This window comes from Carcharhinus amblyrhynchos, chromosome 6, assembly GCF_965287045.1.
Source record: "Carcharhinus amblyrhynchos chromosome 6, sCarAmb.v2.hapA, whole genome shotgun sequence".
Classification (NCBI taxonomy): domain Eukaryota; kingdom Metazoa; phylum Chordata; class Chondrichthyes; order Carcharhiniformes; family Carcharhinidae; genus Carcharhinus; species Carcharhinus amblyrhynchos.
The window spans coordinates 9712285-9738897 of NC_137329.1; the positions used below are offsets into that span (position 1 = coordinate 9712285).

The 26613-nt window shown below is 44.4% G+C and overlaps 1 protein-coding gene across 1 annotated transcript in view; it reads right to left on the reverse strand.

The window, feature by feature from the left end:
• Window positions 1-26613, reverse strand: part of ano3 (anoctamin 3) — a 181036-nt gene that overhangs the window by 140855 nt on the left and 13568 nt on the right. Inside the window, exons 3-7 of the mRNA XM_080191534.1 lie at window positions 24673-24773; window positions 24073-24117; window positions 13267-13398; window positions 12102-12208; window positions 9080-9135 (exon numbers count right to left, since the gene is read on the reverse strand). Of these exons, the coding sequence (XP_080047660.1) occupies window positions 9080-9135; window positions 12102-12208; window positions 13267-13398; window positions 24073-24117; window positions 24673-24773 (441 nt within the window). The remainder of the gene's footprint in view (window positions 1-9079; window positions 9136-12101; window positions 12209-13266; window positions 13399-24072; window positions 24118-24672; window positions 24774-26613) is intronic.

Sequence of the window (26613 nt, forward strand, 5' to 3'; positions counted from 1 at the left end):
GAAACTAAAGTGACTGGAAGGAAGACACATTCCGAATCTGCTCAACTAATCCGCAATGGATTAATTAGGGCCCGCTCTTACTCATGTTTCTGAGTTGATGTTGTCGCAATCCCTCACTGTGTCAAATAAAGTGCTATCGTGGGCAATCTGATATCCAGGGGGGTGAATGGCTTGCCAGCCGGATGTTAGAACTCGATTCTGCAGTGACAACTCACTGAGTAGTAAGTGGAAAGCAGGGGGGTTATTAACGTTTGCACAAATGTCATTTGCGGAAAATTACATTGCATAAACATAATCACGGCAATGTACCTCGCTGCAAAAACAGCCCCTGCATTTTGATTAAACTTATTAGTGTCTGATTCAACCGGCAGCTGCCTCACCACACACACTCCGGCCCCCCCCCCGACATGATATCAATCTGCAGCAGAGATTTCCTCTCTCAACTAATTCTTAATCAAACCTGTTTCCCGGCAATGAATACTTCACTGCGGCGCTTGAACTTTGCGTTTTAATTAGAGATCACTGAACTGCAACATTCCAGCGCAGATTGCTCACTGCCGGCCCCGTGTCTCGGCTTCCAACAGGAACGAGAACATAATCCGAATTCTCACAGTGGGGAGGTGCAGTTCGTGGTTGTGGCTTGGAAATGTTATCGTGGCCTAGAAACTATTTGGCACCCAGTTTCCAGCAGCGATCTGGCTACACCGTGTCCAACCTGGAAAGGGCCTAGTGCCAGTGGGAAATTGGGTGTCTGCTTAACAGGTTTTAGACCATAAGACATAGGAGCAGAATTAGGCCACTTGGCCCATCGAGTCTGTTTTGCCATTCAATCATGGCTGATTTTTTTTTTCTCATCCCCATTCTCCTGCCTTTTCCCCATAACCCCTGACCCCCTTATTAATCAAGGATCTATCAATCTCTGTCTTAAAGGCACTCAATGACCTGGCCTCCACAGCCTTCTGCAGCAAAGAGTTCCATAGATTCACTACTCTCTGGCTGAAGAAATTCCTCCTCATCTCTGTTTTAAAGGATTGTCCCTTTAGCCTGAGGTTGTGCCCTCTGGTTCTAGTTTTTCCTACTAGTGGAAACATCCTCTCCACGTGCACTCTATCCAGACCTCGCAGTATCCTGTAAATTTCAATAAGATTCCCCCTCATCCTTCTAAACTCCAACAAGCACAGACCCAGAGTCCTCAACCATTCCTCAAACGACAAGCTCTTCATTCCAAATGTCATTCTTGTGAACTCCTTTGGACCCTTTCCAAGGCCAGCACATCCTTCCTTAGAAATGGGGCCCAAAATTGCTCACAGTACTCCAAAAGGGGTCTGACCAGAACCTTATACAGCCTCAGAAGTACATCCCTGCTCTTATATTCTAGCCCTTTCAACATGAATTAGCACTGTGGCCTCACAGTGCCAGGCAACCGGGTTTGATTCCGGCCTCAGGTTACTGGCTATGTGGAGTTCTTTAGATGTAGCTCTTGGGATTAAATGGATCAGGAATATGGGGGAGGGGGGAATCAGGCCATTGAATTCAATGATCAGTCATGATTAAAATGAATGGCACAGCAGGCTCGAAGGGCCGAATGGCCTATGCCTGCCTCTAGTTTCTATGCACATTCTCCCCATGTCTGCCTGGGTTTCTTCCAGGCGCTCCACTTCTTCCCATAGTGTGAAGATGTGTAGGTTTGGTGGATTGGCATACTAAATTGCCCCTTAATGTCTCAAGATGTGCAGGTTAGATGGGTTAGCCAAGCTGGATGTGTGGGGTTACTGGGATACAATGGAGGAGAGGGCCTGGGTAAGATCATCTGTCAGAGAGTTGGTTTGGGCTGAATGGACTGAATGGCCTCCTCCTACACTGTGAGGATTCAATGATTCTAAACAGCTTCCACACAAGGTTTGCACTGAAATGAATTTCAGGCCATTATCTCACCCTAATAGGCTGCTGATTCTTCACTGGACCTGCTATTTGTCTATTGTGTTATTCTGGTGGGTGGGTGGCAAAAAGATGAATTATTCTGCTTGTGCCTGTACCCAATGTTAAATCTGACTCGCAGGTATCAACTGAGTCAGGGGGTCCTAATCCTCGGCCATGCCATTACCTGTTGGAGCTCATTATAACAAGCAAATTCGGCATGTCCGCTATGACTCTCACCAACTTTTACAGGTGTGCCATAGAAAGCATTCTTTCTGGTTGTATCACAGCTTGGTATGGGCTCCTGCTCTGTCCAAGACCACAAGAAACGTTGACAGGTTGTGAAAGCAGCATAGTCCATCACACAAACCAGCCTCCCACCCATTAACTCTGTCTACATTTCCCACTGCCTCAGGGAAAGCAACCAGCATAATCCAGCACCCCCACACGTGTTGGACATTCTCTCTTCCACCTTCTTCCTTTGGGAAAAAGATACAAAAACCTGAGATCACATACCAACCGACTCAAGAACAGCTTCTTCTCTGCTGCCATCAGAGTGGACTTACCTTATATTAAGTTGATCCTTCTCTACACCCTAGCTATGACTGTATATTCTGCACCCTCTCTTTTCCTTCTCCCCATGTACTCTATAAACGGTATTTTTTTGCCTGTGTAGCACACAGGAAACATTTTTTTTACTCTATCTCAATAGAATCATAGAATCCCACAGTGCAGAAGGAAGCCATTTGGCCCATTGAGTCTGCATTGACAACAGTCCCACCCTATCCTCACAACTCCGTGTAGTTACCCTGTTAATCTCTCTGACCCTAAGGGACAATTTAACAATCATTTCACCTAACCTGCACAGCTTTGGACAGTGGGAGAAACCTGGAGTACCTGGAGGAAACCCATACAGACATGGGGAGAATGTGCAAACTCCAGGCAGACAGTCCCCCGAGGCCAAAATTGAACCCGGGTCCCTGGTGCCATGAGGTAGCAGTGCTAACCACGGTGCTACACTATGTCACATGTGACGATAATAAATCAAATCAAATCTTGTCTGTACTACTCAGAGAAAGAAATGATGAACAAAAATGAAAACAAAAATATTCAGTGATGTACAGAATCATATTAATGGTGAGTTGCTTGCATGTTTAATATCAATAAAAAAAACAAGCTCGCAAAAGATATTCTTATCACACATTTGCTTTCCAATTTCTAATTATCTACAGACCTAGTGAAGCTTTATTGAAATCTGCTGATGTGTTTTCAGAATACAATGTTCTCTATCTACTGATTTATTGTTTAATCCCGAGTATCTATTGTGGACATCTGGTCAAGGTGGTGCAAAGTTATTGGAACCAATCCATTTTAGCTCTGCAGCAAAAACATCCCTGATCTCTTATAGAAGCAAATAACTGCGGATGCTGGAATCTGAAACAGAAACAGAAAATGCCAGAAAATCTCAGCAGGTCTGAAAGCATCTGCGGATAGGGAAAGGAGTCAGGATCCAGACTCGAAACGTTGGCTCGATTCTCTCTCCACAGATCGTGCCAGATTTGCTGAGATTTTCCAGCATTTTCTGTTTTTATTATCCTCGATCTTTTTTACAGTTTGTAACTGTTGGCATGTCCCTAGGTAGCTATTCAACATTCTTAGAATTCCACTCTTGCCCCAGCTGATTGGCACATTTTTAGCCTTCTCTTCATTTCTCACTCACAGGATATGGGTGTCGTTGACAAGGCCGACATTTACTGCCCCTCTCTAATTAGCCCCGGGAAGGAGTTACTGAGCCCTTGCCTTGAACACAACTGAGTGGTTCGCACTCAGAGGGCGATTATGAGCCAAGCGTGTTAGACAGACTGGCTATCCCTTCCTGGGTGGTGGAGGTGATGTCCTAGTATTTATTAGCACTAGACTATTAATCCAGAACCTGGTTTGAATCCCACCATGGCACACTGCAGGATTCAGTGCTGGGTCTCTTATTGTTCGTTATACATATAAAGTGTATAATTGAGAATGTGGGGGAATGATAAGTAAGTGTGCAGATGACACCAAGATTGGTACGGTGGTTAATAATGAAGAAGGTCACAGGTTATAGGAAGATATAGATGGGTTGGTCAGGTGGACAGACCAGATGTTATTTAACCCTGGTAAGTGCGTAGTGATGCCTTTGGAAGAAGATGCAAGACAAACAAGTATTTAATGAATGGCAGGACACTAAGAAGCTCAGGGGAACGAGTGGATCTTGGGGTACTTATTCACAGATCCCAGAAGATGGCAAAGGAACAGGGTAGTTAAGAAGGCATGTGGGAAACTTGCTCTTATCAGTCGTGGTATAGAGTATAAGAGTGAGGAGGTAATATTGGAGCTGTACGGGACATTGATTAGGCCACAGCTGGAGCACTGTGTGCAGTTCTGGTCACCTCACTATGGGAAGGATGTGATTGCACTGGAGGGGGGCAGAGGAGATTCACTAGGACGCTGCCTGGGATGGAGCATTTGAGTATAAAGAGAGGCTTGGATTATTTTTACTCGAGCAGACAAGGCTGAGGGGAGACACGATTGAAGTGTATAAAACTTACGAGGGTTATGGATAGAGTAGAGGGCAGCTGTTCCCCTTGGTTCAGGAATTAATCACGAGGGGGCATAGTTTTAAGGTGAGGGGCAGGAGATTCAGAGGAGATTTGAAACAAAATCACTCAAAGCATGGTCAGAATCCAGAGTGCCATGCCTACAATCTTTAGAAAAGTACCTGGGTGAGCACGTGCAATATAACATTCAAGGATGTGGGACAAGAGCTGGAAAATGGGATTAATGTGTCTTTAGTGATCATTATTACTGAAGAGCTTTTTCTATGCTGTATAACTCTGTGATTCAGCAACCAGAGGCCATAGAAGCTGGTGTGAGGTCCCTGATTTGCTTAATTCCTGAAGCCATCCACGTGGTCCAGTTGTTGCAGACCTTCAGCAGTTAACCAGCAGTCATAGAATTGTAGAATTCCTATAGTGCAGAAGGAGGTCATTCGGCCCACTGGGTCCTCAATGATAACTCTCTGATAGAGCATCCCACCCAGAACCAATTCCAGTAGCCCCACATATTTGCCCCACTAATCCCCCTAACTTTCACAGCTATGGACACGAAAGAGCAATCTTAGCATGGCCAATCCACCTGACCCGTGTATTGGTGGAGTGTGGGAGGAAGCCAGAACACCCGGAAGAAACCCATACACATAGAGGGGGAGAACGTGCAAACTCCACACAGACAGTCACTTGAGGCTGGAATTGAACCCAGGTCCCTGGTGCTATGAGGCATCAGTGCAAACCACTGTGCTGCAGTCCTACAAGAGACCACTGGAGGAGATCCACACAGAGCTAAATAAGTATGTTAATCATCCCATTTCCATGGAGACAGAAGGTACAAGAGAACAAAGCATTTACAGGTGACATCGCTGCGACACAATGAGTCACATTCACTCTTCAAACATTAAGACAGTCCGTTTCACAATTAAAATGGAAACTGGCTTGATGCACAAAGAACATTGCTAAGGGATGGAGTTTAAAAACAGCAAGGTTATGTTGCAGCTGTATAAGATGCTGGTGAGATCACACCTGGAATACTGTGTACAGTTTTTGTCTCCTTACTTGAGAAAGGATATACTGGCGCAGGAGGGGGTGCGGAGGAGATTCACTAGGTTGATTCCAGAGTTGGAAGGGTTGGCCTATGAAGAGACACTGAGTAGACTGGGGCTATACTCATTAGAATTTAGAAGAATGAGAGGGGATCTTATCAAAACATATAAAATTATGAAGGGAATAGATAAGATAGAAGCAGGGAGGTCATTTCCACCGGTAGGTGAAACTAGAACTAGGGGGCATAGCCTCGAAACAAGGGGGAGCAGATTTAGGACTGAGTTGAGGAGGAACTTCTTCACCCAAAGGGTTGTGAATCTGTGGAATTCTCTGCCCAGTGAAGCAGTTGAGGCTACCTTGCTTTTAAAGCAAAGGGAGATAGATTTTTGATCAGTAACGGAATTAAGGCTTATGGTGAGCGGGCGGGTAAGTGGAGTTGGGTCGACGAAGAGACCGGCCATGATCTTATTGAATGGCGGAGCAGGCTCGAGGGCCTACCCCTACTCCTAATTCTTTTGTTCTTACGAACAACAGTTTACTTTTTCTGACAAACTGATTTGAAAAAAAAAATTTACAATACCTATACATGTCAGGTGAAATTAACAAAAAAAAAGTGACCTTTTTATCAGAAGCAATAATTCTGTTGTAGTTAGATTGATAAAATTCTGAAGGCAATGTAATGATTGCATATACCTCATATCACATATTAACAATTAGTACACCACTGAAAAATAATTTTGAGTCACGACAATCATTTTTGAAAGCTGAAATCAGAGAATCAAGCTAATATGGAATAGCAGGTCACTGCATCAGGAGTATATAACTTACCTGGGCGTGGACTGCTTACTGCACTCCATGCAGTTTGTTTGCCTGGATTCTGCAGTCAGTGATGAAGCAATGATGCTTGCATTTATCTCAAAGAAAGCCTCAGTGAGAAAATAAATAGACTTATCCATCATCCCAAAATCCGTAAGGACTCCTTCAGGCATTGCTGTTCCTTTTTTTTAATTCTTTCGTGGGAAATGGGTGTTGCTGGCTGGCCAGCATTTATTGCCCATCCCCTGTTGCCCTTGGAGGGCAGTTGAGAGTCAACCACATTGCTGCAGTTCTGCAGTCACATGTAGGCCAGACCAAGTAAGGATGACAGATTTCCTTTCCTAAAGAACATTAGCGAACCAGATGGGTTTTTCCGACCATCGGCAATGGTTTCATAGTCATAAGCAGACTCTTAATTCCAGATCTTTTCTTTTTTTAACAGAATTCAAATTTCCCCACCTGGAATTTGGCATTCCAGGGGATTCGAACCTGGGTCCTCAGAACATTATTTCTGGATTAACAGTCAAGCGATAATACCACTTGGGCATCGCCTCTTCCTAAAGTCTTCGTATCTGGATCGTGGTGTGCTGATCCCCTGTTCTTTGGGTCCAGGGTTAATGGCAGAAGCCGGCCTGGTTCACCCTCATCTCCCTTCTTCTCCCCGTGCTGGCTAGGTCAAGCTCAGTGGAGAAATCAACCCGGTCCCTGTTACCCTTTTGCCCTCACCCCCACCCCAGGATCCAAATTCCAGAAAATCCCTGTTTCCAGTGCATACGTGGTCCCGAGATATGATGTCTGGTACCTACAATATCTTTGATGAGTATTTTATCTCTTCACGTGCTTTTGATTGGAGCATAATTTAATGGAATCAAACTAGTGATATTATCGAGTTGTCCAAACAGCCAATCATATTGAAAAATTCTGGCAGACAGCCAACCAGGAAATGAAAATCACCAATCATCAAATGGTTTTAAATTTTAGGCTGAGCAAGATAAAGATTAAAACAGAAATATGGGAGAAAGAAAATGAAATTCAAGGAACAATTCTCAGAAGATTATTTTGCAAAACTAACTTGCTTAAAAAATATTCTAATAAGTCATAATAGAGATTTAATAACATGCCGTAAATATACAATACCATCTTCAGGGCCAAGTGGTTTGTTCAGAGGTAATTATTGCTCTGTTCACTGTTTTAAAAAATCTACAGTAAGAAGTCTCACAACACCAGGTTAGAGTCCAACCAGTTTATTTGATAGTAATTTTACAAGCTTTCGGAAACGGTGTTCCTTCCACACACCTGACGAAGGAACACTGTTTCCGAAAGCTTGTAAGATTACTATCAAATAAACTGGTTGGACTCTAACCTGGTGTTGTGAGACTTCTTACTGTGTTTACCCCAGTCCAACATCTCTACATCAAAAATTATCTAGTTACACCTTGCTCTGAGAGCAAAGAAAGAGACATTCTTCCCAAAACAATGGATTTGACCGATTGTTAGCTGGAGATGACCAGAGTGCAGCTTACAGCTGAGCAATGAATGACAGAATGTAACGTCAGGATTTCTGTGTTAACGTGCAATCAATCTTCAAGTTGTGAATAATGACAATCATCACAGATCCTGGGTGGGATTTTCCGGCCTCGCTCGTCCCCCCCTCCCCAAGACTGGAAAATCCCATCGGAGGTCAACAGACCTTTGCGTGGTACGCTCCACCTGCCCGCTATAATTCCTGCGGTCAGCAGGATGGGAAAATTAGGCCCCTCCAAGTTCTCAACCATTAGCCATTTGTCAACATGGTTAACACATCTATTTTAAGATAAAGTAGATGGAGATTTATATGTAAAGTTTTGAAACTAAGGGTGCTGAAATTGGTTCAACACCTGGGGCAAAATGCCAACCAATTGTAAACTTTCCCATCCCACGACTGGGCAAATGGTCAATAATGGTTCTACCCTGCCAGATTATGAGGTTGTTGCCAGGACTAGTGGGCCTGAGTTATAGGGAGCAGTTGGTCAGACTAGGACTTTATTCTTTGGAATGTAGGAGAATGAGGGGTGACCTTATTGAGGTGTACAAAATCATGAAGGGCATCGATTGGGTGAACGCGCATAGTCTTCTTCACAGGGAAGGGGAATTGAAAACTAGAGGGCATAGGTGTAAGGTGAGAGGGGAAAGTTTTAAAAGTGACCTGAGGGGCAACTTCTTCACACAAAGTTTGGTGCATGTATGGAATGAGCTGCCAGGGGAAGTGGTTGAGGCAGGTAATTAAAAAGTATTTGGGTAAGTACATGGACAGGAAAGGATTAGAGGGATGTGGGCCAAACTAGGGCAATTGGGACAAGGTGGAAGGGCACCACGGTTGGCATGGACCTGTAGGGCCCAAAAGCCTGTTTCCATGTTGTATTGGTCTATGACTTTCTGGGTAGAATTTTACGGCCTCAGTCATCTCAAAACCTTAAAATCCTGCCTGAGGTTAATGGGCCTTTCCATGGTCCGCCCCTTGCCCGCTCCAATTCCCGTGATGGGCGGGATGATAAAACTCCGGCCTATGACTCTATTAGCGCCAAAATGGTGAAGGTTAAAATCCACCTCAGCTTGTCCAAACAATAGCTTCATAAACAATAAACAGAACGTTACCAAGTTTCCATGGGAAATATTTCTTCTAAATGCATTTGTTTCCCCAGTTTATTACAAAAAAGTTTCACAAATTGTCTCACCTCGTGTGGAGGGAAGGCAGCATCGTAAGTTCCGTTGCCGAGTAACCTATTTAAACCTGAAGAAAAGAGAAATATCCAGTTGTTTTCTGAGCAAATGGTTGTCAATCTTTTAGCTAATACTCAAAATATTGCATAACCAAACGGGATGCCCTCTGACTGACATCAGTTAGAGAGAGGTAACCTTTTCAGTTGGGCTGTTCTTTAATGTCTAGGGTGAGAACTTCCTCTTGGAGCCAGGAATAGGTCGGGAGACAGCGATGGGAAATGTTTACCAGCCCCGATTCACATGAGGACGTTCTCTACTTGGCTTGGATCATCCAATCGTGGATGGTGGGTGGGCTCTCAAAGCTGTAGAGCCAATCAGAGGCCTCCCAGTTTGAAGCGGACTACAATTGCGGGTAGGAGAGAGAGAGAGAGGGCACTTCAGCGTGGAAATACCCTCACGATGAATTACTTAAAAAAAAACAATAAAAAAACCAAATAATTCTCACATTTCAAGCAGCTGATAAAAACTAGAAAAAGGCAAACTACTGTGGATACTGGAACCCGAAACAAAATCAGAAAATGGTGGAAAATCCCAACAGGTCTGACAGCTCCTGTGGAGAGAGAATTGAGCCAATGTTTCGAGTCAGGATGATTCTGAAGCATTTTCTCTTTTTGTATTAAAAAGTAGGTCTTGCAATCAGGCACTACTGTTGGTGGTGGTGGTGGAGGAACTGGTTTGAGGGTGGGGGGGGGACAGGTCTTTGGTTACTTCAGCACATACGTAACCAAGGACGGAGGGTCTCTAGGCTTCTCTGGCCAGGGAGAGAGGGTCTCTAGGCTTCTCCGGAGCTCCAGGAGGTCACCTCCAGACACATAAATCTGTCCCCCATCGCCTCCCCCGCCCACATGCATCTGGAGGCTGACTGGAAAATCCCAGTTGGCCTCCTTTAATGGGTTCCTAATGAGTCACGTTGACAACGCACTCTGTGTGGATGGGTAACCCCACCTCACTCTGATTCCATCTCTGCAAATACGGCCCTGGGGAGACGGAGCCGGGGAGGCAGCTCGCTGGCTGGTGAGGCTATTTTTAGTTCCTGCCAGCCTGCATTCCCAACACTGGCAGAGATTCACAATCCTGCCCGGAATGTTCTGGGAATGATACGCCTGTGACAATAATTGTTCTTCTGCGCTATTTTAAAAACAGATCTTGAATTGAACTGATTCTCCTGACAAATTATTTTTGCTCTGGTGAATTTTTTATTTCCAATGTAGCATTTTCTCGCCAGTCGCTGTCAGGCAAACACATTGTTCATTTTCTAGGGGTTGGTAGTCTCAGGTAAACCCCAAGTACGGATGATCGATTGGGGTTTTATTTATAGATTAAAATCAGGAAGTGTTTGCCACATCATCGAGGGGAAGGTGTTTTTCAAAATGATGCCACCAATTTAATTCTTGTTTTTATTCATTTGTGGGACTTGGACGTCACTGGCTGGGCCAGCATTTATTGCCCATCCCTAGTTGCCCGAGGGCAGTTAAGAGTCAACCACATTGCTGTGACTCTGGAGTCACATGTAGGCCAGACCCGGTAAGGACAACAGATTTCCTTCCCTGAAGAATATTAGTGAACCAGATGGGTTTTCCCAACAATCGACAATGGTTATCAGTAGATTCTTAATTCCAGACATTTTTTTTAATGGAATTCAAATGACACCATTTGCCGTGGTGGGAGTCGAACTGGGTCCCCAGGGCATTAGTTGAGTTCCAGGATTAATAGGCTAGTTAATATATCACTAGGCCATCGTCTCCCTTATTAGCCCCATTGAACCTGTAATGTTAGCCCAGTTACAAAAGGAATTGTACATTGCTACAATTCAATAGATACCTAATGCATATCGAACGAGGCAACTAGCTGTTATAGATTGAACTATAATTAACACATAGAATCCCAACAGTGCAGAAAGAGGCCATTCAGTTCATTGGGCCTCTACCGACAATAATCCCACCCAAACCCTATCCCTGTAGCCCCACTTATCAATCCTCTGACACTAAGGGGCAATCTAACATGTCCAATCAACCTCACCCAAAAACACCTTTGGAGTGTGGGAGGGAACCGTAGCACCCAGAGGAAACCCACGCAGACACGGGAAGAGTGTGCAAACTCCACACAGACAGTCACCCAAGGCCAGAATTCAACCTGAGCCCCTGGTGCTGTGAGGCAGCAGTGCTAACCACTGTGCCACCGTGCCACTCTTACTCAAGTAAAAGTGAAATACTGCAGATGCTGGAATAAAACAAATGTTCATGGAAGCGTCATATAATCATCGAATCCCTACCGTGCAGAAGGAGGCCATTCAGCCCATTAAGTCCGCATTGATCGCAATCCCACCCAGACCCTATCTCCATGACCCTGTGCATTTACCTAAGCAAATCCCCCTGACAGTAAGGGGCAATTTAGCATGGCAAATCCACCTAACCCGCCCTGTGGGAGGAAACCAGAGCACCCAGAGGAAACCCACGCAGACACAGGGAAAATGTGCAAACTCCACACAGACAGTGACCCAAAATAGGAATTGAACCCGGGTCCCTGGCGCTGTGAGGCAGCAGTGCTAACCGTGCCATCGTACTGCCCCAAATGTCATATAGACTCGAAACATCAACTCTGTCTCACTCTACACAGATGCTGCCAGACCTCCTGAGTCTGTCCAGCACTTTCTACCTTTAGTACCTCTAACCCTCTCTTTAAGATGGTGATCGATGCAGGGTCATGATACAGTTGCCCTTGACCTAACACATGTATGCATGTTTTCTCCTAGGGTAGCTGGGCTAACTTTTAAATTAAATCTGAAAAAAAAATCTCCCTTTCACTATCATGGGATAAACACACCTACCTCCCCGGCACTGTACTGCACAGTATACTGCATTCGCTTAACCAAAGAGAGAGCTAATATGCTGCAACATTTAAAAGAAAAATGAGCTACCGTTTGTACACAACAATCGGCATTCCGAACTTGAGAAATTGACCTGTTTAAATCAGTACCTATTTTGGATTTTCCATCTTCGTACTTTGTCCTCTGCAGCATGTGATGCACTATCCTGCTTCTTGTGGAGTTGCTGAAAAATGTGTCTTTGTTGTTTATCGTGAAGCTGGGAAGTAAAGAAAGAGGTAATGTGAAATTCTGTGTTTTGAAACTAGAATACTATAGGGACGAAAGAGCGTGAATTTGTTAGAAATTTATTCATGGGATGTGGGCATTGCTGGTCGCCCCAACATTCATCACCCTTACACCGCATGGCTTTTTAGCCCATCTCAGAGTTAACCACATTGCTGTGGATACCGTGTCACACGTAGGCCAGACCAGGGTAGGGATGTCACATTTCCTTCCCTCAAGGGGGAACCGGCTTTCACAGATGCACCATAGAAAGCATTCTTCCTGGTTGTATCACAGCTCGGTCTGGCTCCTGCTCTGCCCGAGATCGCAAGAAGCTACAAAGAGTCTTAAATGAAGCCCAGTCCATCACTCAAACCAGCCTCCCATCCATTGATTCTGTCTACACTTTCTGCTGCCTCGGAAAAACAGCTAGCATAATCCCTATGAGCCCTGGACATATTCCCTTCCACCTCTTTCTCTTGGGAAAATATATGAAACTCTGAGATCGTGACTCAAAAACAGCTTCTTCCCTGCTGCCATCAGACTTTTGGATGGACCTATCTTGCACTGAGTTGATCTTTCTCTACATCCCAGCTATTACGATACATTCTGCACTCTCTCCTTTCCTTCCCTATGTACGGTATGCTTCGCCTGGGTAGTGTGCAAGAAACTATACTTTTCACTGTACACTAATACGTGTGACAATAATAAATCAAATCCAGGTGGGTTTTAACGACAAATGATTTATGGTTTTCATTTATCTTTAAATATTTTTTATCAAATTCAAATTTCACCACATGCCTTGCTGGGATTCGAACTCGGCTCACCGGAGAATGACCCTGACTCTCTGGTCCACCGGCAGCAATGCCACTATGTCATCACCTTCCCATGATTTGAACCACAAGTATGAAATTGAAGAGTTTATACACACAGCATCATAACTTCAAGCCTTGATCACACTCTTTGGAATCTGCCTCATTAATGCAAATTAATTCGATTAAAACAGTTTCCAACTCGCTTTGTGCAAAATGCTTATGTGAGCAAAATACTTACTGGTGCATCCGTGCTCTACTGAATGGTGCAGTGTAGCAATCAGTCTCCTCCAGATCTGGGAGCGCCTCCTTGTCCAGTTTCATTGGATTTCTTGGCAGCCAACTCTTCAGCTGTCGCAGATTCCTCTGAACACTAATAAGCAAATGCCAGACTACTGATATTTAAAATGAAATGCACTTGAATAATAAGAGAAATTAGTTTAAATTTCGATAGCTTTGTCACCGTGACATCCAGCATTACCAAAACCTGCATGAGAATCCACTGTACTGAAATCCACTGAATCCACTGAGAATCACGTACACTGTACATGCGGAAAGGCTGAGGGACTTGAGGTTATTTTCATTAGAGAGAAGGTTACGAGGTGACCTAATTGAGGCATACAAGATGATCAAAGGATTGGATAGGGTGGACAGTGAGAGCCTTTTTCCTCAGGTGGTGATGGCTAACACAAGGGGACATAGCTTTAAATTAAGGGGTGGTAATTATAGGACGGATGTCAGAGGTAGGTTCTTTACTCAGAGGCTAGTAAGGGCGTGGAATGCCCTGCCTGCAGCAGTTGTGGACTCGTCAACTTTAAGGGCGTTTAAATGGTCAGTGGATAGGCATATGGGTAACATTGGAATAGTTTAGGTTAGAGGGTTATTAGGTTGGTTCCACTGGTCGGCACAACATCGAGGGCCGAAGGGCCTGTACTGCGCTGTAATGTTCTATGTACTTGAGAGGCGGCTAGATGTAGCACTTGGGGGCGAATGGGATCAAAGGTTATGGGGAGAAAGCAGCATTAGGCTATTGAGTTGGATGATCAGCCATGATCATGATGAATGGTGGAGCAGGCTCGAGGGGCCTCCTTCTGCTCCGAGCTTCTATGTTTCTATGTCTGATCACTGATTTCATTTTCAAGTTTTGCAGGCCAGAATCTACCTTTTGTTTTTGCTAAATAGCAGAATAGCAATGATATTTATTAAAATCAGAGTAAAATGAGTCATTTTAATAAAGTTGCCTTCAAGTCTTTCTAATGCATTTAGATTTCGATTCTTATTGTCACTGATAATTATTCATTTTGAAGTGACTGTTTTATGATTCACATATCTACATGGGAAGGTACAGTCACCAAAGTCCCAGATGACCATAGGCTCTGACTGGTGGTGATTTTAACCTGAGGATCACTACACCTCAGGTGAGGGACAAGATTGAGAAGGCAAAGCTTTCATGAGTAACTTCAGCCAGTAAGGGAATTGAACCCACACGGTTAGCGTTGCTAACTAGCTGTCCAGCCCACTGAGTTAAGCCGATAATTGGTTAGTAACTGCTTGCAATACTTCCCTAATAACAGAATTGGGAATATTCTGAGTGTGGAGAAAGGGCAGCTTGCTTATCATATGGCTAGTCCTCGCACAATACTATCAGCTTACAAATATTGGCTTGCAATTTGGAGAATACCTTGAATGATATGATTTAAAACAGAACTGAGGAAACAGTGTCATTTGAGCTTTGCTCCCAGACTGACTGTAAAACTGACACAGTCAGTTAGGGAGACATTTACTACAGAAATGGATAGACGCACAGGAACAATTAATTCCCAAAGGTCGAAAAATAATGAAAATGTCTGCCACTATACATTTCAGGGCAAAAAGTCTGGTAATATTTACAATCGTGGCTGCTTTTTCACACCACATTCTTGGATAGTCAGATGCTCTTTCCTTGGGTAGAAAAGTCAAGTACGTGGGGACGTAGGTTTAAGGTGCGTGAGGAAAAGTTTAGAAGAGATGTGCAAGGCAAGTGTTTTACACAGAAGGTGGTGAACGTCTGGAATGCACTGCCCAAGAAGGTGGTGGGAGCAGGTACGATAGCAGCATTTATGGGGCATCTAGATGAATACATGAATAGGATGGGAATGGAAGCGTACGGATTCTGTAGTTTAGGCAGGCATCATGATCAGCACGGGCTTGGAGGGCCGAAGGGCCTGTTCCTGTGCTGTACTTATAGAACATAGAACACCACAGCACAAACAGGCCCTTCGGCCCACATGTTGCGCCGATCATACCCATACCTACCAGGCCTATCTATAACTCTCAATCCCATTAAATCCCATGTACTCATCCAGAAGTCTTTTAAAAGACCCCAGCAAATTCGCCTCTACCACCACCAGTGGCAGCCGATTCCACTCACTCACCACCCTCTGAGTGAAAAACTTACCCCTGACATCTCCTCTGTACTTGCTCCCCAGCACCTTAAACCTGTGTCCTCTCGTAGTGACCGTTTCAGCCCTGGGAAATAGTCTCCGAGAATCCACCCTATCTATTCCTCTCAACATTTTATAAACCTCGATACTGTTCTTTGCATTGTGGGCCACACCAACTCTAATTATTCACTGAGGTATAATCCTGGAATAATCGTGAATTGTTTGGCTGGATATATTGTTGCGAGTGACTCAAAATCACGTCATTCATGGGTTTCAGCTGCTCCCCCAGTTCAGTTTAATAAACCATCCTCGAAGTAAAAACCATCAGGATTGATGAACATATCTGACAATCCTGATATTCATTCTGATGAACTTGTTCCCAACACTGTGATGCAAACCATCAATGGAAATGACTAACACAGAAAGCAAGAAACACCAAATAATTTGAATACTACAAGATCATTAGAAATAGGAGCAGAGTAGGTAATTTGGCCCATCAAGTCTGGTCAACCATTCTGAACCAACATGGCAGATCTGAGTGTGCCCTTAAGTCTATCTTCTGTCAGTCTCCCATGAACCTGGGCTCTCTTTTTTGGTCAAAATCTATATATTCAATGTTTCAGTGCTCACAGCTCGCTGGGTAAGAGAATTCCAAAGACAAAAGACCCTCTAAGCAATGGAGAGATGACAATGTAAGTGTGTGTGTGAGTGTGAGCGTGAGTGTGAGTATGTGTGTGTGTTTGAATGTGTGTATGTTTGATTGTGCGTGCGTGTGTGTGTGTGACTGTGTATGTGTATGTGCTTGTGTATATGTGTGTGAGTGAGAGAGAGGTGGGAGTGTGTGTTGGAGAGGGAGAAGTGTGAACATGAGTGTGCATGAGACAGAGAGAGGTGTGACAGTGTGAATGTGTATGTGTGAGAGAGGTGACAGGAAATGTTTATGAGAGAGTTAGGAATGTGTGTGAGTGACAGGGAGAGGTGAGAGTGAGTGTATGTGTGTGTGTGAGAGGGAGAGAGAGCTGATGGTGAATGTGCGTGTGAGAGGGAGATAGAGGTGAGAGTATGAGTGTCTGTGCATGTGAAAGAGAGAGAGAGAGAGGGGTGTGACTCTATGTGAGAGGCAGGGAGACGTGAAAGTGTGAGTGTGTGAGACAGAGAGCTAAGTGAGTGTATGTGCATGTGAGAGAGAGTGGTGAGTGTGTGTGTATGTGAGAGAGAGGTGACTGTGCGTATGAGATAGAGGTGAAGGTGTGCATGTGTGTGCGCGTGTGGGAGAGATGTGAAACTGTGTGTGAGCAAGAGGGGAGCATTGGGAGGGAGAAACAGAGGGGAAAAAATAGACTGTGCACATATGTGTGTGCCAGACGTGAGAATCCAGTTCTCCAGCAACACTTCTAACATTAAACAAATTTGTCAATAAAAGAAACAGCATAACTGCTCCCACTAAAATGACAAAAGGCAAAACTTAAGTATTTGTTAAATAAGAGAATTTTTTATTTAGAATAAATGCATACATATAAGAAATAGAGCATAATTTTATAAATCTGTGTTTGTATCTTTGTAACTATTGCACAAAATTAATCCAGTTTTTATGGTTCAACTCTTTAGCAAATTAAAAATGTTTCTCAAGGTTCCATCAGTGCGTCTGGTTGGTCAAAGGGTGTTATGACTGTATAAGTTTGGGGAACCCTGGTCTAACCATTTCTGATATATGTAACATTAGTTGGAATTTGTTTGTGTCTATGAAATCAAATCATAGAATCCCTACAGTGCAAAATGAGGCCATTCAGCCCATCAAGCCTGCACCAAACAACAATCCCACCCAGCTACTATCCCTGTAACCCTGCAAATTCACCCTGCTAATCCCCCTGACACTAAGGGGCAATTTGCCATGGCCAATCAATCTAACTTGCACATCTTTGGAATGTGGGATGGAATTGGAGTTCCTGGAGGAAGAACAAAGAACAAAGAAAATTACAGCACAGGAATAGGCCCTTCGGCCCTCCAAGCCTACACCGATTGAATTAAAACCTCCTTTCCTTCTGAGGACCATATCCCTCTATTCCCATCCTATTCATGCATTTGTCCAGACGCCTCTTAAAACTCACTATCGTATCTGCTTCCACTGTCTCCCCCGGCAGCGAGCACCTGCCACACTCCGTGTAGAAAAACCTGCCTCGTACATCTCCATTAAATCTTGCCCCTTGCACCGTAAACCTATGTCCCCTGGTTATTGACACTTCTTCCCTGAGAAAAAGCTTCTGATTATCCACTCTGTCCACGCCCCTTATAATCTTGGCCCGCACAGACAACGTACAAATTCCACACGGTCACCTGAGGTTGGAATTGAACCTGGTAACCTGGCACTGTGAGACAGCAGTGCTCACCACTGTGCCACCTTGCCATCCAGTAATGCTTGACGTTGGAGCTTTAGGTACGAGATTCCGGAAGAATTGCAGGTAACTGGCTGATTCTGAAATATGTTTGGGGAACGCTGAATGAGGAAATGCCATGTAATGACTTGGAGAACTGTAAAATCACCATTAGAAATCATTTGTTAACTATTGTGGTCGCCCATTTAGAGCACTTATCCTTTCAAATGCTTTGATGTTTTATAAGTTTATAAAAGGACAAGCTGTGTAAAAAGGTGGGCAGTCTGATACAATTTTCAGTGAATGAAAATATGTGACATTTCGATCTGAAATATAGAAAAAACGCAACCCCACACAGAAAACTATATTTGTCTCAGGTAATGAAAGGAGAATTGATTGAAAAAAATAACTTGAAAATTATTTTGACATAGTGCTCAAAGAACAAAGAAAATTACAGCACAGGAACAGGCCCTTCGGCCCTCCAAGCCTGCACTGACCATACTGCCCAACTGAACTAAAACCCCCTACCCTTCCTGAGACCATATCCCTCTATTCCCATCCTATTCATGTATTTGTCAAGATGCCCCTTAAAACTCCATTATCTCCCCCAGCAGAGAGTTCCAGGCACCCACCATCTTTTGTGCAAAAAACTTGCCTTGTACATCTCCTTTAAACCTTGCCCCTCGCACCTTAAACCTGTGCCCCCTAGTAATTGACTCTTCCACTCTGGGATAAAGCTTCTGACTATCCACTTTGTTCATGCCCCTCGTAATCTTGTAGACTTCTATCAGGTTTCTTTGTAATTTCATTTTTTGTAGATCTGTGCTGGATATCTCTTGCTCCAATTGTAATTAAAAACACTCATCCATTGTATTTAAATTAAAAATAAATATTCTGGTTTTGCTGACTCTAAGAAACAAATAACGAAGATGGTTTTATTCCAACAATTTATTAGGGGACGTAGCAAGTATGGTTTATCAAGGGATCTCTATTAAGGTTAAATGTGTCATCAAAAGGGATTAGAGAATCGATGTAAACAGTTAGAAAGTTTAAGTAAAATTCCTCAATCAAGGGAAAAGATGATGATTTAAGCAAAGACCACTTACATGTTGAGCAGCTAGCTGTTATGCCAAGTGACCCCTGTACCACCTCAAAGCTGGCAGTTCAAGGCAAGGCCAAACCTTTGTAGCAACAAGAGATTAGAAGTACAGATAATTCTTGCAGCAAGAGAAACTTTGCCTTGTGGTGTCTGTAAATTGTTTAGTGTGAGTCTAAAACAGGCAATGTTGGAATTCAAAGCAATAAAACGCTTATGTGATTTTCACCGGATAAATGTCTCATATTTTCCAGTGAGGTAGGGTCTGCTTCAGAGGCCTATCTCTGAAGCAATGTTCTCCCTGCATACATAGAACGCTACAACACTTCAGCCCACAAGTTGCACCAATCACATCCATACCTACCAAGCCATAGAACTATCTGTAACTCCCAATCCCATTAAATCTCATATACTCATCCAGAAGTCTTTTAAAAGACCCCAGCGAGTTCGCCTCTACCACCACTGACGGCAGCCGATTCCACTCACTCACCACCCTCTGAGTGAAAAACTTACCCCTAACATCTCCTCTGTACCTGCTCCCCAGCACCTTAAACCTGCGTCCTCTCGAAGTGACCTTTTCAGCCCTGGGAAATAGCCTCCGAGAATCCACCCTATCTATTCCTCTCAACATTTTATAAACCTCTATCAGGTTGCCTCTCAACCTTCGTCTCTCCAGGGAGAAGAGACATAGCTCCCTCAACCTATCTTCATAAGACATGCCTCCCAATCCAGGCAACATCCTTGTAAACCGCCTCTGCATCCTCTCAATAGCTTCCACATCCTTCCTGTAGTGAGGCGACCAGAACTGCGCACAGTACTCCAAGTGGGGCCTGACAAGGGTCTTATAAAGTTGCAGCACTACCTCCCGACTCCTAAACTCAATCCCTCGATTAATGAAGGCCAGTGCACCATATGCCTTCTTGACCACATCCTCCACCTGCGAGGCCGATTTAAGAGTCCGATGGACCCGGACCCCAAGATCCTTCTGCTCTTCAACACTGCTAAGACTCCTACCCTTGATATTGTACTCCTTCATCCCATTGGTCCTGCCAAAATGGACCACTACACATTTATCCACATTGAAGTCCATCTGCCACTTCTCCACCCAGTCTTGCATTCTATGTCACGCAGCAACATCTCTCCAGACTATCCACAACACCACCAACCTTCGTATCGTCGGCGAACTTACTAACCCACCCCTCCACTTCCTCATCCAGGTCATTTATGAAAATGACAAACAGCAAGGGTCCTGGAACAGATCCCTGGGGCACTCCGCTGGTGACCGATCTCCATGCAGAAAAAGACCCACCCACAACCACTCTCTGCCTTCTGCAGGCAATACGCTACACCCAGTTAACTGCTTCCCTCTCAGTCATCCTAATCAAGCCTTACTCTGCAAAACCCCAGGGGAAAACACTAAAATGATAGAATAGCTTTAGCCCAGATTAAAACAAACATTCTAGTAATTAGGACCAATTATGCTACACTATAACAGTGGCTGCCACTTATAGACCAATGGCACTGATAATAAATCAAATTGCTAAAACAGATCTTATACAAGAAACATGACCCAAATACATTTCTTAATTCTTCAGATCGGAGAAATTTGAAAATTAAAGAAAATAACACCAAATGGGGGATTCAAGTCTGTTTTATACTCATGGCAAAACCTTCTTTTCACATTTAGTATGGATATCCAGAAGCTTTTTTTCAAGAGTGGCAGAGTCAATTACTAGGGGGCATAAGTTTAAGGTGCGAAGGGCAAGCTTTAAAGGGGATGTACAAGGCAAATTTTTTACATAGACGTTGTCTGGAACTCACTGCCGGGGGAGGAAGTGGAAGCGGATACAATAGTGACTGTTAAAGGGCACTGTTACAAATACATGAATTGGATGGGAATGGAGGGATGTGATCCCCGGAACGGTAGGGGGTTTTAGTTCAGTCGGGCAGGATGGTTAGTGCAGGCTTGGAGGGTTGAAGGGTCTGTTCCTGTGCTGTAATTTTCTTTGTTCTTTGTAATTATGAAGCGATTGCAAAAGGCAAAGATTCCACAACAGACGTTCATGAGAGGTGGCACGATGGCACAGTGGTTAACACTGCTGCCTCACAGTGTTTATGTGCAGTTTGCATGTTCTCCCCGTGTCTGCGTGGGTTTCCTCCGGGTCCTCCAGTTCCCTCCTACAGTCCAAAGATGTGCAATTTTGGGTGGATTGGCTCTGCTAAATTGCTCCATCGTGCCCAAATATGTGTTGGTTAGGGTGACTAGTGGGGTAAACGTGTGGGGTTACGATAATAGTACTTGGGTGGGATTGTTGTCAGTACAGCCTTGATGGGCTCAATGGCCTCCTTCTGCACTGTGGGGATTCCAAGTGATAAATTAGAACGACTAAACCTGCTGAAATCTCAACTCCCTCAGTATATTGGCACTGAATTGCAAAATACAGCATCAGGCTTGCTGCTGGTATAAATACTTTCCGGTTATCTAACACCCTCGCTGGAATTCTACCACCCGCCCTGCACACCACGGGAATCAGAGTGGGTGAGGGCTGGACAATGGGAAAATCTGTTGGCACTGGGTGGGATTTTCAGGTCTAGGATCAAATGAGGTGGTAAAATCCCGCTCCCTGGGTTCTGCAATTCTCCCCGTGATCATGCTGGAAATTCTGTTTAATGCCTCAGCTGTGTTAGGAATAGAACTTCAAACGTGTTCCACTCCGAGGCTGGGAGTTTACCAGGCCCATTGTGGTGGGATTCGCCACAGGAGGTAGGCCGACCCAGCCAAAAATCCATTGACTTTCGGTAGAACTAGTCACTCCTGAAGATGGTGGGGGCTGGAAAATCCTACTCTAACTGAATTTTCTGCAGGAAACAGAGAACAAATGGAGTCCAAAGATGTGCAGGTTAGGTAGATTGCTCATTCTGAATGTGTAGGGTTACGACAATATTGTGGAGAGGGGGAGAGGCGGGCCTGGATATGATGCTTTTCCAGGGAGTTGTTACAGACTCAATGGGCCAAATGGCCTCTTTCTGCACTGTAGGGATTCTATGGATTCTATTCAAATAAGCTTAAAAGCATTCCAGCAAAAAAAAACCTAAGTTTTTTTTTGCATTGGATGCTTCAATAAGTGCACTAATGGAATAGGTTGCGATCAGTAGGTGGCAAGTTCACTCCTTCACAAATATTGAAAAGACTGAATATTCTGATGCTATTTCATGGTGAAACATTGTTTGTGTTGTTACGTCAAGAGGAGGTTGACAGGACTGAGTGTTCCACATTGACAGGCAGCTTAAATGGAATGGAGAAAATAGCAATTTGCCCTCATCGTAGGCAGTCCAACTCAAACCTGTCACACGTTTGACACGTGATTCGAAGTTTCTGATCCAAATAAAACAATGTTACACCTGCTGCTTCTTTCGATTGGCAGCCTGCCTGGTACTTTCATTTTGAAAATCAAACTCTGATATTTGGACTGGAATGGAACCTTTCGAAACGCTTAAATGGGGGATTTATCAGTAACGTCTGGAACATTTTAACACTGACTGTGCTCCTTTTCAGTACATTCCAAACCCACACAACGCAGTTTAACCTGTCCCAATCATAGTCATCACCAGCTTCAGGGCACCTGAATCAACTGAAGGAATATTATGGGGTTGAGCACCTATTGCTTCCTGATACAGGAAACTACTGGGTGCGAGATGTCAACAGTCCAACAAGGTCTCAGAGCATCTTAAGATTAAACTTTATTTATTCCGTATAACAAGTAGGCTTACATTAACACTGCAATGAAGTTACTGTGAAAATCCCCTGGTAGTCACACTTCTGTGCCTGTTCAAGTACACTGAAGGAGAATTTAGCATGGCCAAAGCACCTAACCAGCATGTCTTTTTTTGGACTGTGGGAGGAAACCAGAGCACCCAGAAGAAACCCACGCTGACACAGGGAGAACGTGCAGACACTGCATTGACAGTGACCCAAGCCAGGAATTGAACCCCTGGTCCTTGGTACTGTCAAGCAGCAGTGCTAACCACTGTGCCGCCCCATTGTGGTAGTAGGTTTGACCTACACGTTAAAGATTTTGCTTGTAAGGTTAGCAATTATGGTCAGAGGTGCCTCTGTGAATCAACATTAAGGTCACTGAAATGGACCTGTCACTTTGTACTACTAACCTGTGAGTGAGTGGGATTTTGTTTTCCACAAAGTTACCCCATCTTAGCTGAAAGTTGAGCAGTTCTACAATTCGTACCGCACTGTCTTCTCCTTAGCCTGTCGCACCTCCCACCCCACCACCCCTTCCCCTCCCTCCCAGCAATGAAGATTCAAGAATGAAATACTACACTGTATTGGATGGCATGGTGACACAGTGTTTAGCACTGCTACCTCACAGCGCCAGGAACATGGGTTCAATTCTGGCCTTGGGTGACAGTCCGTATGGAGTTTGCATGTACTCCCCGTAATTGTGTTGGTTTCCTCTGGGTGCACCGGTTTCCTCCCACAGTCCAAAGATGTGCTGGTTAGGTCCACTGGCCATGCTAAATTCTCCCTCAGTGTAGCCAAACAGACGCCGGAGTGTGGCGATGAGGGGATTTTCACAGTAACTTCATTGCAGTATCAATGTAAGCCTACTTAGTTGGATTGGCTATGCTAAATTGGCGCTTGGTGTCCAGGATGTGCAGGTTTAGGTGGATGTAATAAGTCTTCGGAGGCAGAAGTCCCTTCACCAAAATCCTTTTATTTACAATTCGTAAGCAGTGCACAGAGTCCTATCAGTCAGCAGTCTACTTTTAGGAGTACCAGAGGAACTGACACTCCCAGTTAAATACAAAGAAAGGTCTCCCTGAATGGTCCATCAATCGACTCCTTGATCAGGGAGTTCTTATTCCAACTGGCCAACCTCAATGGCCTGATTGAAGCCACCACAGTGGATTGGCCATGGGAAATGCATGGGGTTAGAGTGGGGGATTGGGTTTAGGTTGGGTGCGCTTTTGGAGGGTTGGTGCAGACGCCAAATGGCCTCTTCTGCAATGTAGAGATTCTATAATTCAGTGATACCAGGCCGCAACTATCCCCCAACCTGTGCCCGGGAACGCGATCTTACAACTATCAAACACAATCTTCATGGGATGCGATTAGCAAATACTGCACAACACCTACCAACCTGCTCATCACTTTGTTCTTCCAATCAGTGTAATAACATTTTTTCCTGGAAGAATAGAAAAGAAAAGTACTAAGGACCAGGAAGTTTCGGAAAGGCTATGCAACATCCATCATAGTTCTTTCAACTGTCAATAATAAGGTGGCAAAAGTTATGGAAACATCACGATTAAATCATGCACGCATCCATGCAAAAACATAAACACAAGCATTATCGGTAGAAAATGATTGTTTAATGCTGCTTAATAGTGCAAGACATTATTGTGAAACATGCTCAGAAATTTAGCTGTTGACTTGTTATTGTACTTTTCCTGAGGTAATTGGAAGAAGCTGTCAAAGATATGGAGATGTATTGTACATTTCACAGTGAAGGGGGTTCACAATAATTGTACGTCTGTCAAGGAATTTATTATTTACTGGAGCAAGAAAACAATTCTCATCCTGTTGGCTGTGTTTTTAAAACCTTCCATCAAGCAAATTAAATTGCACACAGTCCCTGCCGAGGCTTTTCTCTCACTTGATGCTCTCGAATTTGTTCCAAACCGCAGTTTAACAGTTACACACTCAACAGAGGGCAGAAGAAGCAGCAGCACATGTACAATACCTAAAGGGCATGCGGATGTTCATTCGCTCCGCGTATTTGCATATCGTTTCCCAAGGTGCGTGGAGCTTTACAAACATTATGTCGCTATTTGTGACGGATTGCTAAGAGAAAGAAATGAAGAAATAGGAATTACATCATGATCCAAAAACAATTTCAAGATCAACATCTACATGACGTTAAGACTAATTCAAGGTTTACTTGTTAGTACCATGAGTCGTCTTACATTAACACTGTAAGAAGTCCCACAACATCAGGTTGGAGTCCGACAGGTTTATTTGGAATCACAAGCTTGATGAAGGAGCAGCGCTCCGAAAGCTCGTGATTCCAAATAAACCTGTTGGACTTTAACCTGCTGTTGTGAGACTGTGCCCACTCCAGTCCAATGCCAACAGCTCCACATCATGGCTGCATTAACAGTGCAATGAAGTTACTGTGAAAATCTCCTAGTGGCCACATTCCGGCACCTGTTCAGGTACACTGAGGAAGAATTTAGCACAGCCAATGGCCTTGGCCTTTCGGACTGTGGGAGGAAACTGGAACACCCAGAGGAAACCCACGCAGGCATGAGGAGAATGTGCAAACTCTGCACAGACAGTGACCGAAGCTGGGAATCGAACCAGGATCCCTAGTGCTACGAGGTAGCAGTGCTAACCACTGTGTTACCGTGCCACCCAATCCCCACATTCGATGATTTAAATTTCACAATGAAAACACAGGGTCTGATTTTACCATTGCCTTGTGCCCATTCTCGAGCGCAAAAATTTGGTAAAGTCAGGCGTGATGTGAATAGTGCGATCCGTGCCCATCTCCACGCTGGTCTCCCCCTTACTGAGACCCAAAAATGGCCATGATTGGAACTGTGCCCGAAACAGGCGCGACAGCTATTTAAATGCATTTGCATGGACTTAAATTGACTTAATGGTCTACACGCCCAACTTTACCAGCACTTCCCCCTTTAACACCGCGTTCGCCCATCCAGAATTGGCGCGAAACAGACATGCTCCTTAGAAGTCTGATTCAGGCTCTCCAGTTAGTGAGGAGGTAAGTGCCGAGCGTTTGACAGTTCTCTGTCTGAGATAGACTGGAAGGCGGGGTCCACTGCCACTCTGCCTGAGAACAGGGGGGGGTGGGTCTGAGATCGATGGGGGGGGGTGCTGGAGAGGATGAGGGGGGGAGGGGCCTGCAATCGGTTTGAGTGGTGGGAGGATAAGAGGGTCAGTAATGTTGTGGGGGTAATGTCTGTGGGGGCCAGAGGGAGGCATTATCCAGCCCCAGAGGGATATGGCAGGGGAGCCGCATTTTATCATTTCTTCTTCTGCGCAAGCGCAATTGGAGGCACCCATCGGAGCTGAAGGGTTTTGGGCGCGTTAAGCACAGCAGTGCGATTCGGAATCGCTGATATTTTTGCAGACAGAGCGTGTATGGGAGCGCCTGAGAATGCGTCTAAAAGTCAGATCTGAAATACTCCCAGTTTCAAATTCACCCAGCACTGAGAATCGAAATGGTAAAATAGGGCCCACAATGTATGATCAAATTCCAGCTTTGTCTGTAGGGTATCAAAACTTGTGATATTACTTCATGACTAAGATCCTATTAAATTTTTGATCAAATCTTCCAAAAGGTCAATGCCTATGGACAGAATGAGGATTAGTTCACACAAGCAGTGGTATGAATATATATTGCTTTTGAACACATCATACAAATGATCGAAATTACAAGGCTAAGAGATGAAATTCTTTCAAATAATATTTCCGAATCAACAACTTCAATCTTTTTCTGTCATCATTTCAGATCTGTTAACTCTGTAATCGTGGGTACAAATAAACAAACCCCATTCAACAAGATAACTTGTTCCCTTGTAATGAAATGGGGTTGGATGTTGGGGGTTGAGAGAGGGGGGGAGGAAGGGAGGGAAGGAGGGAGATAGGGAGGGACAGATGG